Below are 19,205 nucleotides of genomic sequence, written 5' to 3'. Positions count from 1 at the left end.
GGTTTCACAGCACTCCGACAGGGCTCTGAGATAAAGGAGAGTACTGACAAAGGAGTTGCCATTGATTGAAGCAGTTTATGAATACATTCCATCTTGATCAATGCCATCCCTTTCAACATTCTCACCACCCTTCCCAGTCCACCAACCCCTCTTTCCCTTACATGTTTTATGAATTAATTTTTTTTGCCATGTAACAAACAATGCATCTTGATCTGTATCACCATTTCAACAGCTTCTTTCAACCCATCCCCTTCCCTTAATTTTCTCAATTCTATAGTATATACACAATTCCTGCCTGCATTCTCCCCCTGTATTAAGCAAAACAAACCAGACCCAGAGAAACGTAAGTTGCATGGTTTCCCCTCATTTATGGTAGCTAATTTGTACCTATCAATCTACAAAGACACTGGGTGGTAAGCAATGGGTTACAAATGAATTAACTTGAGTGTAATAGACTTTATGGAGAGCACAAATTATACAATTCCTTTAAAAGACTAAACCAAAGTCAACAAAGTACCAGGAAATGAGTACTTGCAAGAGGGGAAGATGGAGCCAAGGAAAGAGGGATATTTCATGGTTTTGATGCTATTATAAACTGGATGTCCTTTCAGTGGCCTACTGCTATTATCTGGAAATGCAACCTATTTTGTCCATTGTCCCTGGTTCCGGTGACTCCGTTAACCTTGTTAATTAGTGCAAATAACTCTTTATTGATACCTGGAGAATTCCTTCATAATTTTGTATTCTCTAAATAGAGACACTTTTACATCTGGTCTGTCCTGACTTTCTTTCTCCTACCTGAATTCACAGGTGAGGATGCTCAGAACACTTTTGTCTCATCCTCAATGCCAGAGCAGCAGTCAGTCTTAAATTCAGTATTGTAGTCATTGTATATTTTATAAAAAGAAAAAAAACCTTGTGGCTCATACCAGTAATCTTGGCTATGTAGGAGTCTGAGATCTAAGGATTGGAGGTTGAAATGAGGCTCTGTAAGAAGTCTGTGAAGCTATTATTTCCAATTAACCACTATAAGCAAAAATAAAGTGGAGGTTAAGTTGTACCAGCCTTGAACAAAAAAGCTAATAAAGGACAGTACCCAGGCCCTGAGTTCAGGCACAAGTACTGGGAATCAATCACGTATGGAGTTTCCCTTCTTTCCTATATGCTGAGATTTCAATGATAACGGAGTAGCGTTTTGCTTAAACTGTGATCTATGTGTATGTCCTTGGCTTATTCTACTAAAATAACTAATTTTCCTGTAGAACAGCAGCTGCAATCCTGTCCTAGATAAAGGGCCCTGTCTCATCTTTCCCAGGGACCTGTCTGTACTCTTCCTCAAGACCCCACATAACCTTGTTCAGCTAATAGCGCTCTCTGTTCTTCTACTTTCCATACTTGTCACTCTCCAGACAAACCACACCAGGAGACCAAGTTCATCATATGGCCACTGTCCATGTTTGCCCTACACTTGAAATCTTTCAGTAACACCCAAACCCCTGAAGATCAAAAGGGCCCCAAGCTAACACAAGGCCTCTGCTGTCCCATGTCACAGCACTCATATATACCCACTGCCATTCTCCACTGACTCTCAATGTCAAGCCCAAGCTCCCCCAAGCCACATGACCTTGGGTTCAGGATACATCACAGCCTGGGACAGTCATGAGAGGGACAGTCCAAAGCCTCTTCCTCGTGCTTTACTCTGACCCACTCACTTATCTGCCTCTACCTCCCCTAATCCTCTGGATTTCTTAGCTATCAGAAATCCAAATTGTAAAGATGACCATTGTCAATTGTGGGAAACAATGTTAGGTCAGAGTACAGTTCCCACCTTGGAGCTGAGGAAACAGAGCCCTCTAGGAAGTCAGAGCCTTGTCCACAGAGAAGAGCCACACTTCAACTATCTTTCTGCCCTGGACCCCAGAGACAAGGATCCCTAAAATGGGGAGGGAATGTGCTATGCCACTGTAGGCAGACTCCAGGACAAAGATCACTCACTCTAGTCAGCCAAACCTCTGAATTTAGCTGCAAGTCCCTTATGGGTAAGCAGTGGGGCTGAAGGAGGCCTACAAAAGGTGGCCACAAAACTTCCTTAAAAAGCCACACTGGCCAGGTGCTAGTGGCTCATGCCTATAACCCAAACTCAGGAGGCTGAGATCTGAGCATGGTGGCTCAAAGCCACCCTGAGCAGGAAAAGTGAGATTCTTATCTTCAATTAACCACCAGAAGTGGCACTGTACTTTAAGTGGCAGAGTGCTGGCTTTGAGTAATAGAACTCAGAAACAGTGCCCAGACCTCAGGTTCAAGCATCACAACCACAAAAGGGGCCAGATCACATAGGGAGCAGAGTTCTGCCTAGTGGTACTCATACTTCAGAACCTAGAATACTGGATCAGACTATCCTGAATGATTGGCAAGGCCTAAAAAGACTCAAACTGAATGGTAGCCCCTTTGACAACTAAAGATAATACAATCATATGTAGAAAGAAAAACAGCCAGGCACCAGTGGCCCACACCTGTAATCCTAGAGACTCAGAAGGCTGAGAAATGAGGATTGTGGTTTAGAGCCAGGTCAGGGAGGAAAGACCTTAAGACTCATATATTCAATTTACCACCAAAAAAGCTGGAAGCAGAGCTGTGGCTCAAGTGGTAGATTGCCAGCCTTAAAGGAAAAAAAAAATCTAAGGTAGATTGCCCAATCCATGAATTTAAGCCCTAGTACTGACACATGTACACCCCCCACCCCTACCCTCTGCTCCCAATCATGGCCACACTCCCAGGCGGCTCATGCAGCTACTTTAGGAGTGGGTCCCTGAACTACCTAGACATGACTTCCCAACCTACTAATGTGTAACTTCTCCTGCAGGGACACAAGCCACAGCAGAGTGCCCAATGCTTCTCTGCTCCAAAAACCCCTTACACCAATTTCCAGCACCACCTTCAACCTCACTAGGCATATAGGCTTCTTCAAGTCACTTTCTTGCACAGAAGGTTCCAATAGGTGTCCCCAAACTGCCAACCTCCCACCAGCCCCCGACCCCCACCACAAAAATGCAAGAAGGGTAAAAAAAAAATCTGTTTTTCTCCAAACTCCATGCGGCATGTTTTGGGAGTACGTAGGACTTATACTATATTACCTAGGCTGGCATGAGAATCCTGGGCTCAAGCAGTCCTCTTGCTTAAGCCTCCTAAGTAGCTGGGACTACAGATATACCACCTTAGAGTGGAAACTTTTTTATTCCACTTCTTGATACTGTTACAAGAAGCCCATGTGATCTGAACTCAGGGCCTGACACAGGCTATGCATATGACCTGGTTTCCCTCAAGCTCAAGATGATTCCTGTGAGACTAAATTTAGTAGGTCTGCCTTACCACTGGGAAGAATAGAACATGGGAGTAGAACCCAAACCTACTGAGTTCAAGCCTCACCAGACAGCAAGTAGGACAGGGTAGACTGCACAAGGAGACAAGCATACAGCACTGAGGCTTCCAAAATACTAGGCTCCCCACAGTGAGCTGCAAAACTGTAGTACAACAGGTGAATCACCGGAGAATCTTTCCTAAACAGAAGTCACACAACAAGGAGCATCCAAGCTCCCTCCACCTCACAGAAAACCTATTCAGGCCATGAAGGATTTCCTTAGGACAGGATGTGACCCTGCCAGCTCATCACAGCAGGACCCAGGAGCAGGCCACAGAAGCAGGGTAGCAGGTGGCAGAGGGGAGGAAGGAAATATGCCATCATCTGCAGAAACCTCATCCCCTGGGGGAGGTCTCATCACCTTGGGAGGGCACTAACACCTAGGAGTCTCTATATGAGAAATCATACTATTTTTAAAAACTTGCTGCCAGTGTCAATGTTTTGGCTAGTTAATTTGACATAAAGTTTCCCATACATTTCTCCCCTGTCCACCTTGAAACCACAATCCTCATATCCTTTGTTCTCAGTCTCCTGAGTAACTACAGATTACAGACAGATGCTGCCAGAACCTAGCAGATATACTTTCCTCAATGAAAAAGCATGGACAAAATCCAGCTCCTTCCTCCTACTCATAGGCAACCCCATGTGGAGCCTAGACCAGAACAAACAGGAGAAGGGCACAAGAAATGATGTTGCACACAGCCACCTAAGAATCAGCCATACTTACATCAGAGACCTTGAGCATAGAAATACTTGCAGAGAGAGTCTTCTCTGAAGAAAAAATAAAAATGGCCTATAGATACATGAAGAAATGACTTCTCTGGCCATAAAAGAAATGCAAATCAAAACAACTTTAAGATTCCACCTCACTCCAGTTAGAATGGCCAGGATCAAAAAATCTAATAACGACAGATGCTGGCAGAGATGTGGCCAGGAGGGATCACTACCACACTGTTGGTGGGAATGCAAACTTGTTCAACCACTATGGAAACCAATATGGCAGTTCCTCAAAAGACTAAACATAGAGCTCCCCTATGACCCAGCAATTCCACTACTTGGCATTTACCCAATCATCCACAAACAAGGACATATTAAATCCACAAGCACAACGATGTTCATTGCAGCAATATTTACCATAGCAAAGATATGGACAAACCCCAATGCCCCTGTTGTTGATGAGGACAACAAGACGTGGTATTTATACACAATGGAATTCTATGCTGCTGTCAGAAGAATGACATCGCCCTATTTGTAAGGAAATGGAAAACTTAGAAAAAATCATATTAAGCGAAGTAAGCCAGACTCAAAGGAACATAGGCTCAATGGTTTTCCTCATTTGTCATAATCAGTAGAAACCTTGGGCTCTCCTAGCAGAGATTTACAATAGAGCAAAACCTAGATACATAAGGCCATATAGTATGAGGCTAAATGGAAGGATCTACAGGATATAGAAACAAAAGCCATGTAATGAGTGATTATTGTCCTTAATGTACTAAGCATCTCTCATCTCTTTTGCTGTCCCTTGGTTAACTCATATTGTTACAGAATTTCACCTTATTATCTGATATATGCGTTTATCTGTATATCTGTATATATGTTTATCTGGTTATTTGAAATTGGATAGGGAAGGGGAAAAACAAGATGTGGAGGGGGGTGGGGGAAAGGAAATGGAGACTAAGACATGAGAAAGGGTATCAATGTTTGGAAGTAATGCACCATCTGTCTGGTGAATATAATGTAACCCTTCTATTAATTACAATAAAAATATATGAAAAAAGAGAAACAGTTGCAGAGGAGTAAGAAAGAGCAAGTTCCAACTGACCATGGAAGCCTATGCCACTCTGGTCAGAGCAGCAGCTCCTAGCGCCTGATGCCCCGTGCTATGGGGCAGACACTGGGCACATCACCATGCCATCTATTCAACAGGGCTGGTCCAGACAGGCACACACAGCCTGTACTCTTCCTAACAAGGCCTAGAGGTTTCTCATCAGACCAGAGTGGCCCCAGTTGCAGAAGGGGCACCTAGTTAACTCTCACAGAGAAGAGGAGGAAGCCCCAGCAACAGCCTGCTAGGACAGCCTCCACTAGCCTCAGTTCTGCAGGTGGAGTTCAGAGGGGAACAGTGACCCAGGCGGCACCCTGTGACCTCTCAAGGCAAAAAGAAAATGTAGCGGTATTGTCAAGAGATGGAGAACTGAAGCCAGTTCTGCGATGGAGAGGTAGTAGACAGTCTCAGTCCTGGCCTCCTTTACCAGAGCAGCAGGAAAAATAACCAGGAAGGTGGAAGTCTTAAATCCTGAGCACAGAAAACAAACTCCATGGGCCTGGGCCCACACTCAATGGCTCATCCAGAAGGATGAGTGCTCCACCTCCCTGAGACCTGGAGCATGGAAAGTGGCCCATGTGTAGATCTTGGTGGAAAGGCAGGCAAAGCCTACACTGTATAACATAAACAGTGGCCCCCAAAAGGACAAAACAGTAGACTGAAGGGATAGGTTATGAGAACTGGCCCTGTGCTATGTCACACTACCAGCACTTAAGGGCAGGCCATCAACAGCTCCAACCAACAGGCCACTCTGCATCCCTCTACCTATCTGCTGTCAATCAGCACGTCTGTTAAAGGGACCAGAGTGGAACAAGAAAGCTTGTCTGTGATGGGATTTAGTCCTAAATCTCAGTGCACCCCCACTGATTACCATTATCTAAAAGGAATGACTATCTTCCAAAGCAATAATTCCTCAGCACACAGAGTACAGGGCAGACACTGGCTCACCTCTGTGGGAATTTTCCACAAACGTGTTAAGATTTGAACAAGTTAAATAACTCAGCTCTATTTTCCTCTTCCTGTCAAAACCCCATGATATACTTGGACGGTGTGGCACAAAAGCTTCTGTTCCCTTTCAGATAGGAAAAAAAATACAAATGAGGAGGTGAAGGTCCCTGCCAGAGGCAGAACCATAGCAGAAGGGGGCTTCCACCAAAGGGGTGAAGTCAGGGCAGCAGCTCATCTACTTTGGGTGTAAGCCAAGGTCTAGACTTAATACCAAAGACAAATTTCTGCAACCTCATGGCAAGCTAAGGACCAGCAAGACTAAAGGACTAGGTAAGGGGCATCACTGCCCATTTACATGCTGGCCCATACTCCAGAAATCTAAGCCTCACTGCTCCTTTGGAATTGAAGCAGTGCGTGAGGATCATGGGCACTGGATCAGCACAGGACTACAACCACTGCTTCTAAGTTTATAGTAGGCACAGGGTGGGTAACTTTCCAAAGCCAGTGGTCTTACATCACTACATGGCAGATCTGATCTAAGCACTTAGTGTGAGCAGATGCTGTTACTACTCCTCACTGTGCACACAGAACAGATGTCACACAGCCAGCAAGCATTCCTGGAATACTTCAATGATGTTAGAGCCCTAAATCTTTCCAAAATCCATTTCAAAACAAACCATACTATATGCAAAGAAACAGAAAGGCACTTGATGTGGAGCTGTTTTGGCTCCTGATATGCCAGCTGTCTGTGAGGCACAGTACAAGTGGTCAGAGGCTTTATGGTAACCGCAAGCCTTTAGCTATCCTGAAAAAATAGATACTTCACCACCCAAATAGGGGCATCTCAGGAAGTGGCAGTGAGGTGGTAACAGCTGACAAGGGCCAACATGGTAGACAGCTGTCTACTAGCTGTCTTCCAGACTGGGACAGGATTCATGAACATTAGCCTGGTGTAGGCTGGGCACAGCAGAGTCACCAGTGAGAAGCAGTAGGAAAGTCAGATGGCCCCCTGCTGAAGCCAGCAGGCCTAGTGCAGTGCCAGCTTGCTGTACACTGGATGAGAGGAGGCTTCTCTGATCCTCAGTTTCCTCCATACTCACAAGGCAACTTTTCATGCACATCTACCCGCAGAGCACCAGCCAAGTGCCAGCAGAGGCTGGGAGAAGAAACACAGTAGTCCACCACATCTCTCTCACAGATGTCTTGTGCCTTTCTTTCCCTGTGCCAGGTCTCTGCTGATGCTAGGACAACCGCACACATTTAGCAGCCTCAATAATCCAGTCTTTTACTGCCGCACTTGAGAAATCTAAACTGAGTCTCACTGGGCCAAACAAGGTACCAGATTGGCTGTGATACTTCTGGAAGCCCCAGAGAGGACCCATCTTCTACTTTCCAGCAGTAAGAGGCACCTATATCCCTTGACTCAGGGACTCTTCCCACTATACTCACAGTTGGCAGAAGCTGGGGCAGGCCTTCCTCCCTACCCCCCTGAGGCCACCGGCCCACCCAGACAACCCAGGATCATAACTGGTCACAACTCAGCCAACAGGCAAATTCACAGTCATACATTCCCAGGTTCACCAGTACAGCAGCAGCCAAACTTCAGGTAAGCAAATTTTGCATGTGACTAAAGTGACCACAGTCACGTGGTCAGAAGGCAGCCCCACAGGTTCAGCTCACTCACTTTACCCTCACCTACTTTTCCAATTCCAGGTCAACCAGAGTTTTCTGCAGCTTCTCCTGGTGGCCCAGCTTCCGTGTGAGGAGCCCATCAGTCTCTCCCTCATCTTCCTGCAGGACTGGCAATAGTCACACCAATAGCCACACTCTGGGAAGGAACCTAGGGTTCCCAATGCACCTGGAGGCAGCTCAGCCACACCAGGGTGCATTTTTCTTGTCAGTTCAGCTCCCAATCCACCCTGGGCAGCCACAGCAGCTCAGACTTCATGTTCCTCATGACAACTTTGCCCTGCTCTTTCCTCCAGGCACAATTTCTGCTTCAGGTCCTGTGGGAGGCAAGCACAGAGAACAAGGGACAGTAAGCAGTAGGAGATGGGAAAACCACCTCTGCAAGTAGAGACACCAAGAGGCTGAGATCTGAAGATTACAATTGGCAAGAAGAATGTAGAGCTGTGGCTCAAGTAATATAGAGCAAAAAAAGCTAAGCAGAAACAAGAGGCCCCCAGTTTAAGCACCAATATCAGCACATGTTCACACACACACATGTGCCCTCACGCGCATGTGCACACGCATGCACACACATACATACAATCAATAAATCAATCAAAGCAGAAAGTCACAGGATAGATCATCTGGGAAGGCACACACGAGTGCTACCCTCCAAAAAACCTATGCAGTTCACTCAGTCACAATAATTCACATCGACTTAGCTCTCAGAGGACAGAAGTATTAAGACATGGCCAGCAAGGACCTTGTCCCACTGGATTCAGGAAAACACTCAGGCACTGGGGGATCCTGTCATAGGCAGCTGGGTCCACAGCTTCACAGTGCGGAGAGCCATAAACTGCATGCAGCCACAGAGGCTTCTCTGAGTCCTACCTCTTCCCTCTTTGTTTTACTGAGGATATGCACAGATCCCCTCTAGCATATAGCAGCGCACAGAGCTAGGAACCTAGAGCCCAAAGCAATCAGTGCAGGGCATGAGCCAACTTCCTTAAGAGCTGGTCACAACCTGTGTCTCTTGTCAATGTTCATTCAGTAGACAGATGAACAACTTCAAGATATTCCTGGAGCTGCAGAAGGAAAAATAACCTGCAGAAGGAAAAATAGCCTATCAAGTGGAGAAAGCTTGTAGAGATGGAATGGATGTGAAGCAGCCAGGCTCACTCCCCAAAAGCACTCTCTCAGTTCCCAGTGCTCTTCAGCACCCCACCAAGGGACAGGAAAGGTCAGGTGGGGAGTTGGGTCATCTAGTTGCCACCAGTGCTAACAGTCGGTCTGTTTCCAAAACACACAGAGGAAGCAAAACCTTCCCCTGGCGGCCTAGCAGGGGAGTGCCTGGGACGCCCCAGACCGCGCCAAGGGGCCCGGGCCCGGATCGGGTCTCCAGGAAACACCAGGCCAAGAGCCGGGGTCGGAACTGCGGGGCAGCACCGGGCCAGAGGCGGGATCAGGCCGGGGTCTCAGGGCGACAGGCGGCGCGCGGCCGCGGGCCGGGCAGTGTCTCACGACTCCTCCGGACGAGGACCGAGGGCCGGCTGGGGTCCCGGGGCAGACCTGGAGGAGGGGCTGAGGGTTCGGTGAACGGTCCCGGGGAGCCTGGGATAAGGAACCACCCCGCCCCGCCCCGCCCCGCCCCGCCCCGCCCCGCCCGGCCCCGCCCCGCCCACCGGGCTCACGATTCGCGCTTGCGCCCTGGGAGAACCAGAAGTAACCCATTACTTGCGTGGTGGCCTTAGTCCGAGCGAGTTTCCAGCGGGAGCGGCGCGGGGTTGGGGGGTGGGGGGAACGGACAGGGTCTGGGGCAGCAGCCCGAGGCAAAGGGCCAAAGGCAGGCTGAGGTCTCTGGCAGCCCGGGAAGCGCGGCCGAGAGCCGGCCTGGGTCTCCGGGAGGAGGGAACGAGGCCCGTCCCGCATCTCCAGATGGCCCGGAGTGTCGGGACTGGCCGGGCAGAGCTGGAATCCAGACAGGGTTTGGAGGAACCCGGAGGAACCGAGAGACGGTAGTCTAGGAACATCCGGGAAGAAGGGCGATGGCCGGCTGGGGTCTCCGTCAGCTCCGGAGGAGGAAACGAGGGCCGGCCCCAATCTTGGAACCTCCCACCGCGAAGGGCCAAGCGCTGTCTGGGTCGTGGCGCTGAGATCCGCATGGAGTGCCCGGGTCTCGGGGCCGGAAGCTCGAGGAAAGCAGCCCGAGGCGAGGGGGCGGTCGGGCGGGTCTCGGGGTTGCCTCCCCTGCGCCCATTTCCCTGGGCTCGGACCTCGTCCACCTGTCTCAGGATTCCCGTACCTGTTAAAGACAGGAACTTCTCACCCACCAAACTTCTGGGAGCTTCGCTTAGAGCCGCTTGCAGGCCGAGATCTGGCGGGGACAGGGAGGGAACCCCAGGGGTCAGGCAGCCGCCAGCCTGGAAGCCCCGCGGAGGGCGGGGCGCTGTGAGGACCGCCCCGTCGTGACGTCACTGCCACGCCCCACCGGGGGCGGGGAAAGGGCCGTTGGGGCGGTTGGTCAGTGGGTTAGGGCAGGGAGGGGGCGGGAGGCACTCTATGTAGAAGGAGGAGCTCGGGGAGAAGTTAAGCCCCTTGGAGGTGGGGGCTGCTCTTGGTCCTGAGGTAGCCCAGGATAAGGCCAGCTGTAATAAAACTCCTTTGTCACCTCTGACCAATGCCTCTGTAGAATTTTCTCAACTCCAAGGTCAGTTCAGCTGACTGGGTCTAGTCTTAAGGTGGCCCCCAGGGCGCTCTCAGGATCCTGCTCCTGGCCAATCAGTCACCTCAGCTTCAGGAACGCCCCGCCCCCAGGCTCAGCACTGCCTTGGCTACCACTTTGGATTTTCCTTAGCTCTGTTCCCATCCATGGGTCTGGCGATTCTGGCTTGTGTCTTCTCAGCCTCAAAAATAAAATAAAAACCTGCTGGGAACAACTGATGATATGCAGGAAGGAACAGAAGAACTTTCACCTGGCTTCTAGAGCTGCAGGCTGACCCAGATCTGGCTGGGGTGGAGACTTGGAATCAAAGGCCTGATGGTTGGGTGACAGGTACCCCCTGCCTGCTGGGTTCAGCCCCAGCTCTCAGCCTGCTAATACCACCAGTTCCACAGGTGGAAGTGTTAGGTCTGCTGGAGGAAAGGGCCACTTTTTCTAAGGGAGTGTGTACATAGATTTCCCCCTTGCTGCTTTGCTTTCCATGTAGAAAGTCACCTTCTCTCGGTGACCTGTACACATTGGGGCAGTGTCCTTCCCTTTCTCTGAGGTCGCATCCTGGGCTGCCCTACTCATGCCTCCTACAGACTTGTGAGAGGTTCCCAGACCCTGAGTTCACATCTGCATCCACTGTGGTCACACTTCCTCCCGGCCCACTCTCTATATGAACCCCAGTTCCTCCAGATGTTAACCCCCTTTTTCTCACAGCTTCCACCCAGTATGGGCCAGTAGTTCAGATATAACTTTTCTCTGCCTGAACCACATGGTAGTTCCTTTATGTCAAAACTTTACAACTGATGGCAAAGACACACAGGAGGGGCCATGCCACCTGCTTGCTTTTTTTTTTTTTTTTTTTGAGGGCTAATTCCCATCCTGACCCTACCTTACAAACCAAACTGCCACAGGAACTCTACCAAGGACTTCCTGCTTTTATCATTGCTGGCCTTGCATTCCTGACATGGGTCTCCTACCACCCCTCTTCCCCCTCTGATGAGTGCTACTCTGAGCCCCTGTCTCTCTAGATGTGGTGTTATGCCACAGCATTCCTATGTCTCCTTGGTCTGTCAGGATGCCTGAATACAGAATCTGACCCTCATTCTGAAAGAGGCATTATGGGTGGATAGCCTTCCATGCCTAAGCTCTTTACACTCAGCAGACTCCATCCCCAAGTCTCTCCCTCAGCTGGAGTGCTGCCAGTCACACCAGAGGTAAGACACTCCCCTGGGATGCGCTCCTGCCCTCTCTAGATGTCCTCTCACTAACGGAATCCATAAAGCCAAAGTGCCTTGTGTTTTATTGCAATAAGGCCTAGTGAAAATGTAAGACTGCCAGTCTCCATGGCCAAAAACCAGAACTTTTGATTATAATATTCTCAGAGATCCAGACAACTTTTGCTGTCCCAATGGTAAATAGCTAGATGTTCTATACATTCATGCTTTCCTTGCTTTCTGTGCTTGTCCTTCCCCCTGCCAATCTTGTATGATTTCCCTATGCCCTGGGTTTACGGGCAGCCCATCCATGCCAAGTCACTGGAGAGCCTGGAGATTACCCAGGAATCTAATGAAAATCCAGCTAAATTTCTCCATCACTTCATGGTGGCACTTCAGCACTATGCTAACAAGGAGGGGATGGTTATTCTTAAAGCTCATTTTACCTTTAAAAATAATGGCATTCGCTGGGGAAATGGATGAAATTAGAGCGAATCATGTTGAGTGAGACAAATCAAGACCAAAGGAAGAAAAGGCACATGATATCCTTAATATGTGGATATTAGATCCAAACAGTACAAGAGCGAGGACTCAATATTCGGGTATTCAAGGTCATGGACATAGACATACAAATCAATGATGAGATATACACTCTATAGACATTATGTTATATTATATAGATCGCCCAAGCCAAGAGTTCAAGTCCCACAAACAACATTTAAAAAGGGATTTTTATTTCCTTTCTTTTTTTCTTTCTTTCTTTTTTTTTTTTTTTGGTCATGGGGCTTGAACTCTGGCCTGTGCGCTGTCCCTGAACTCTTCAGCTCAAAGCTACCATCCTACCCTTGAGCCACAGCCCCACTTCCCATTTTCTAGTGATTAACTGGAGGTAAGAATATCATGGCTTTGTATTGCCCGGGATGGCTTTGAACCTTGATCCTCAGATTTCAGCCTCCTGAGTAGTTGGATTGATTACAGGTGTGAGTCACCACGCCCAGCTAAAATTTTTATTTCTATTGTAATTGAACTATATTTTGAATGTGTATGTCTAGGACTAAAAGAAATAGAAAAAGGGAAAAAAATATAAACTACCATATAAGCTGCTGGGTTTGTTTTTGTTTTGTTTTGTTTTAGCAGTAGTGATTGTAGTATTTTTTCTCTCAGTATTATCTTATCATTGCATCATTTGTCTTGGATTCCTACTGATTAATGATTGGGTAATAGTTAAATTTCTTAAATTATTTTTTCTGTTCCATTTGTAGTTCCTAGAGGACCATTTTTTCTTTTTGCCAGTCCTTTGGCTTGAACTCAGAACCTGGGCACTGTCCTTGAGCTTTCTCAAGGCTAGCATTCTACCCTTGAGCCAAGCACTACTTCCGGCTTTTTCTGTGGTACCAAGGAATTGAACCTAGGGCTTTGTGCATGGTAGTCGAGCACTCTACCACTAGACCACACTCTTGGCCTCTAGAGTGACATTTTATAACCAGAAATCAAATACTTCTCTTTGAGCTTTTGAGAGATTAAATGGTATTGATAAGTAGCTAGGGTTTTTATTAGTATAGTTGTATAATCTGTACTACTTTAAAACTTTCATGATTCAGTTCTCTTTTAGGTGACAATGTCTGAATCAGGGACTATAATGGCTTTTCTTACCCATAATATATGAAGAGCAAAGGAGATTCTGATGAAGTTATTCAAGAGTGAAGGGTTTTTTGTTTGTTTTACAGCCTTGTTCTGAATCTTTGTATTCCTTAAACATTTAGCCTTGTAAAGAATCTGGAAAGAATGATAATAGGAGTAAGCATTATGTCAATAGCAACATTTTACAGGCAGGCAGTTTTTGATGAATGTTCATATACTATCCAGTTTGTATGCAGTGCATATATACCATGTCATTCTTGCTTTCTGATGAAAAATCTGAGACCCAAGAGGTTAATAGTTTTACACAATGAGAAGGAGCTTCATGAAAACTCGAACCCACTCAATTCTTCCAGACAGTATCTCTGATTGTTAGAGCACTGGACATCTTGTTTACTTGTTTCAATTTAAAAAGGTGGTGATGGTCAGGGGCCAGCAATTTGGCCTAGTGGTAGAGTGCTTGCCTAGCATGAATGAAGACCCGGGTTCGATTCCTCCGTACCATATACATAGGAAAAAAGCCAGAAGTGGTGCTGAGGCTCAAGTGGTAGAGCTCTAGCCTTGAGAAAGTCCAAGGACAGTGCTCAGGCCCTGAGCTCAAGCCCAGGACTGGCAAAAAAATAAATAAATAAATAAAAATTAAAAGGTGGTGATCTAGGTTTGTACTTCAGGCTAGCCCTAAACTGTGATCTTCGTGACTCAATGTTAATATTGTAGACATGGGCTATCTCACAAGGATTAGATCTTTTAATTGGTATATTCTGGAGAGTTCTTTCCTTTTTATTTTTTCTTTGTTTTGCCTTTAAAAAATGGCATATGTTAATTGTGTATGTGTGTATAGATTTCATTGTTGCATTGCATATATTTATATTGTATTTCAATTTGTTTCATCAGCTCCTGCCATCATACTTCCTTCACACTTCCCGCTAAGAAATTTCATTCCCAACAGATTTCCTTGTCCAGTTTAAAAAGTGGAGCCAGGTGCTGGGAGTTTGGCCTAGTGGTAGAGTGGTAGACCTGGGTTCTATTCCTCAGTACAACATGCATGGAAAAAAAGCTGGAAGTGCTGCTGAGGCTCAAGTGGTGGAGCTCTAGTCTTGAGAAAGTCCAGGGACAATGCTCAGGCCATGAGCTCAAGCCCGGGACTGGCAAAAAGAAAAAAAAATGTGTGGTGGCTTACTCCTGTAATCCTAGCTACTCAGGAGGCTGAGATCTAAGGATCTCGGTTCAAAACCAGCAAGGGCACTAAAATCTGGGAGACTCTTATCTCCAATTAAGCACTAGAAAAGTGGCACTGTGGCTCGAGAGGTAGGGTAATAGCCTTGAGCTGAATTGCTCAGAGACATGCCCAAACCCAGAGTTCAAGCCCCATGACAGACCAAAAACAAAAAAAAACATGGAGATTTCATATAACCAGAATTCTCCAACACGTTCTTTTTCGTTCCCTTTAGATAGTGCTTTTAGTGTTTTTAGGAGTTCCGTTACAGGAGGCTAGGGGTGGTCTGGCAAAGTATTACCTCTTATTTCAGGCTCGGTGCTCTGATTTTCCAATAATCATATGCTATCTTATACTATCACAGTAGAGAGTTTAGCCACTGAAGGAAAGGTAGTGTAGCTTTCATGATGAGACATTTCCTTGCCTGTCCTACCAAGTCCATGACCCCAGGGTTTTCCAAGGATTTTTTTTGTTATTGGTGGTCATGGAATTTGAACTCTAAGCCTCCTGAGTAGCTAGTACTATAGTCGTGAGCCACAGTGCCTGACTTAGCTCCTAAATATTTTAAGTGTTCCAAACTACATTCAAATAGTAGTTACCATATTTAGTATAATCTAATTTTTCCTTTCTTTTTTCTTTGTTGCAGTTGTTCTTGTTTTGTGGTGATGGATTTTACTCCGCTCATGATCAAGCCCAGGAATTTGTTTTTTTTTGTGTGTGTGTGTGTGCCATCCTGGGCTTTGAACTCAGGGCCTATGTGCTGCTCCTAAACTTTTTTGCTCGAGGTTAGTGCTCTACCACGTGAGTCACAACTCCACTTCTGGTGGGGATTTTTGGGTGGATTATTACAGATGAGAGACTCATGATCTTTCTTGCTGGCTTTGAATGGTGACCTTCAGCTCTCAGCCTCTTCAGTAACTACGATTAAAGGCATGGCCCACCAGTGCCCAGCTAAACCCAGGTGTTTTTGCTAGACCAGTGCTATGCCACTAAGCTATACTCAGGCCCTAATCAATAGTAGCAACTAAAACTCTTAAGTCTCCATCTTAAGTGTTGCATTCTTTTATCACCACTTCAGTAGGATCTGTCCTCTGCATCTACTCAGTGATTGACCTTGCCAATTGAATAGGAAAGCCAGTTTATTTACAAGGAGCTTAAAACAGGCAACAGAGGAAGTGGAGTGCATCTTTCATTGTATAAGAAATCTCAGGAAGAGCAAATTTCACCTTTAAAAGTACCTTGGTTTTCTGAATCCTATTCATAATGGGAAAATGTCGCTGACTGCTGCAATGACACGTCACTTCGGAGACGGACTGGGAATGATCATAGACTCAAATAGCTATAAGCAGAGGTTTTTTCCTGTTTCTGTCTCCTCTCTTCTCTCTCTGTCTTTTTCTCTCCTTTCCCAGAAATCCTCCACTATTTATATCCTGAAGCAGCCAATCACAATAAAGGTCATCTGCGCATGCAGCAAGCATACATGGAAAAATCTAGCGATCACGCTCTATCCACAAACACGGAAGAAACAAATCAACCAATGCAAAGTAATTCCTGGTCAGCAAGCTGCCAGGCACCATCTTATAATCTTACTTTCTCAAGAGGCTGAAAGCCTCCAACAGGGAAAATTACAAAAACGTAAGTTAAACCACACTAAAGAGAAACTGAAATAGGAAAGGCTCATTCTCTCTTGCTATGTTGCTAGACACACTTTAGTCTCTAGAAATGGTTCTGGACTGTCTGAAGTGGCAGTGTGTTGGGAAAGTCCAAATCCCTCAGCCAAGAACAGAATCATAATAACAGCTAAGAATGTAGGTTTCCTGCACCCCAGTGACAAGCCCTGACATTCAGGAAAACCAGTGTATTTGAAGGGAGGTTAAAAAAGGTGGAAAAGAAAGTGGGAAGGCTTCCAGTATCAGTAACAAGATGCTAAAACCATTTCTGCTCAACCTAATTAGCTAATGCTGATGCTAATCAGCAACTGATATAGGCATTTCTTCAAGTCAAGGGGTGATTAAATCATTAGGTAGGGGGACCTAGCATCTTCACCACCTGAAGGGGGTAAAGGAAGTGAATCTATGATCATGTTGTTTCTTGAATGTCAAAACCTCCTGGGAGCTTGGTCTTGTTGGATTCATCCAACACTTAGGATACATCAAGCCAGGACGGACAGCTTCTTGATTGCAGACACAGGGCCTTAACCCTTTCCTTTGCTATGGCCAAAAGTTTCCCCATGATAGATTGTCTCTTGTTGGGTTCTGCTAAACTCTGAGTTTCTCTTTTTGCTGACAAACCCACAGCCTCATTTTCCTACCTACATGTCAGGTTCTCTTCTCCAGGGTCTTCTTGAAAGATGCCATGAACTCAGGTTTCGGGAGATCCACAGTTTATACAGACAACTCTTTCTTAGGACTATTCTCTCTTCTGGAATCAATTCACTGTTTAAAAAGAGGGAAAGCCCCTCTTAATTTCCTGTCCTTTCAGCATGGCTCTTTATTATGCCCTCGATGTCTCTCATCCTGAGTCTTCACTCCTGTATTTTACTGTATCTTTTGTGTCTTAAAATGCTTAGTCTCTTTTTAGCTGGCATGGAACTTACTCGTATAATTCTCAGAATTGTGTAAGAGGTGCTTGGGAGCCCACGGCTTTTGTTCCTGTTCCATGCTTGACCCTTGTATCTTCAAAGTGGGCAAGTGGGCAGATAGTAACTAGGAAACTGTGCGCTCCACACTGGCGATGAACTACCCACAAATCACTCAGGCCTTGAAAAATCGTACCTGAGACAGTGAGTGTGTCAGTGGGAAAGCTTTAGTGCTCCCTACTCTTTTCTTTTTTGCCAGTCCTGGGCTTGAGCTCATGGCCTGAGCACTGTCCTTGGACTTTCTCAAGGCTAGAGCTCTACCACTTGAGCCTCAGCACCACTTCTGGCTTTTTTCTATATGTGGTACCAAGGAATCGAACCCGGGTCTTCATGTATGCTAGTCAAGCAAGTGCTCCCTACACTTACACTGTTTTTCTTGATGCTAATCCTGGAGCTTGAACTCAGAGCCTGGGTCCATCCCTGAGCTTTTGTGCTCAAGACTAGCACTCTCCCCTTGGAACAAAATTTTCCTAATTCTTTACCAGCCATCATTCCACTGGAGTTTATACCCTCTTGATTTTGATTATTTATATTTGGATGAGGATAAGGATCCACTTGGCACCTTTGGTCAAAAGTGCTATCAGTACACACAATGTGGTTTCCAATAAGACATCCAAATGCCAGGAAGACTTCTGAGAGTCCCTGTTCACCCTGCTTCCTAGCATTCACATGTGTGTTATTTCATTTCCTCCTCAGTGCGTCAAAAATTAATGTATTTGCTTACATATTTGGATTTAGATATCTAAACAGTTAGAGAAGGGAAAGGGGATGAGATGTTACTTGCATTTTCAGCAGGCAAACAATTGTGATTTTTGTCTTGCTATCAGCATTTCTGCTTTCCTGGATTTGATGAAACAAGCTGCTGCCACATTGGAGAATTTTACAAGGAAGACAGCAAGGCCTCCAACCAACTCTAGCCATTAGTTAGCAAGAAATTGAGAACCTCAGCTCAATAGGATGGAGGAACTAAATTCTGTCAGCAGCTACCCAGTGAACATTGGAAATGAATCACTTCTCTGGTCAAGCCTTCAGATGAGACACCAGATGGAGTCAACAGCTTGATTACAATCTTGGGAAGAATGTTAATGAGGAAACCCAAATTGACTATTCCTGGACTCCTGATCCACAAAAATTGTGAGTAGTTATTAAATGACTAAATTTATAGTTTCTATAACATGCCCTAAGTGATTATAAACTTTGTACGAAAAACTTCACAGCTGGCAGATAGAGCCCAAAATCTTCAAAGAGGGTAATATAGAATCTGACATCTCTGCACATGATGTCTTTGTGTTGTCTTCACGTTGAGAAGGGCATCCCTGTACTTCTATCATGAAATGGTAGTGTCTTTCTGTAGAAAGTCCTTACTAGCTTCCAGAGGTTAGGTAAGAGGCTGATGGTAGATAGAATGACCAACACAAGGTCATTGTTTTTTATTCTTATTCTATTGCTATAGTTAACTTCCTCTATGTCTCTTTTGTTCTACAATTCTTCAAGGTACCCTGATGTGCAGTGAGACATAATTGTTGAGCTCAAAATATGAACAATGGGAGTTCAAGATAAAGTAACATGATATGAGATGTTTTTTGATGGCTTCTGTGCAGCTTCCACACCACCAATACCTATCCCTCACTCCACATACTTAACACATCACACACAGCACTTACCTGTGTAATATGTGAATCAAGAGTTGTTTTACTTTTGGGCCTCACAAGAGTAGTTGCCTTGCTCTGCTGATTCTCTACCACCTGAGCCACACCTTCAGCCCTTGTAAAATCAAGGGCCAATTATTTTTTTTTTGCCAGTCTTGAGCTCAGGGCCTGAGCACTGTCCTTGGACTTTATCACTTGGGCCTTAGCACCATTTCCGGCTTTTTTTTTAATGTATGTGGGACCGAGGAATCGAACCCAGGCCTTTGTGCATGCTGGGCAAG

At 46.1% G+C, this 19,205-nt stretch overlaps 1 protein-coding gene across 3 annotated transcripts in view; it reads right to left on the bottom strand.

Annotated features, from left to right (window-relative positions):
- LOC150064847 (uncharacterized) overlaps positions 1-10,351 on the bottom strand; it is a 29,417-nt gene extending 19,066 nt beyond the window's left edge. The window contains exons 1-2 of one of the 3 annotated variants that reach the window (XR_016534836.1): positions 10,190-10,336; positions 7,887-8,197 (exon numbers count right to left, since the gene is read on the bottom strand). Coding sequence is in view for 2 of the 3 variants with exons in the window: in XM_090329486.1 (XP_090185612.1) it covers positions 7,891-8,080 (190 nt within the window). In the remaining variant the exon portion in view is untranslated. Of the gene's footprint in view, positions 1-7,886; positions 8,198-10,185 lie in introns of all 3 variants that reach the window. The other 2 variants (XM_090329486.1, XM_090329485.1) reach the window with 2 other exon arrangements.
- Positions 10,352-19,205: the final 8,854 nt, after the last annotated feature.

Source organism: Megascapheus bottae, chromosome 3, assembly GCF_031878675.1.
Source record: "Megascapheus bottae isolate mThoBot1 chromosome 3, mThoBot2.hap1, whole genome shotgun sequence".
NCBI lineage: Eukaryota > Metazoa > Chordata > Mammalia > Rodentia > Geomyidae > Megascapheus > Megascapheus bottae.
This window is presented reverse-complemented; position numbering and strand designations above follow the sequence as displayed.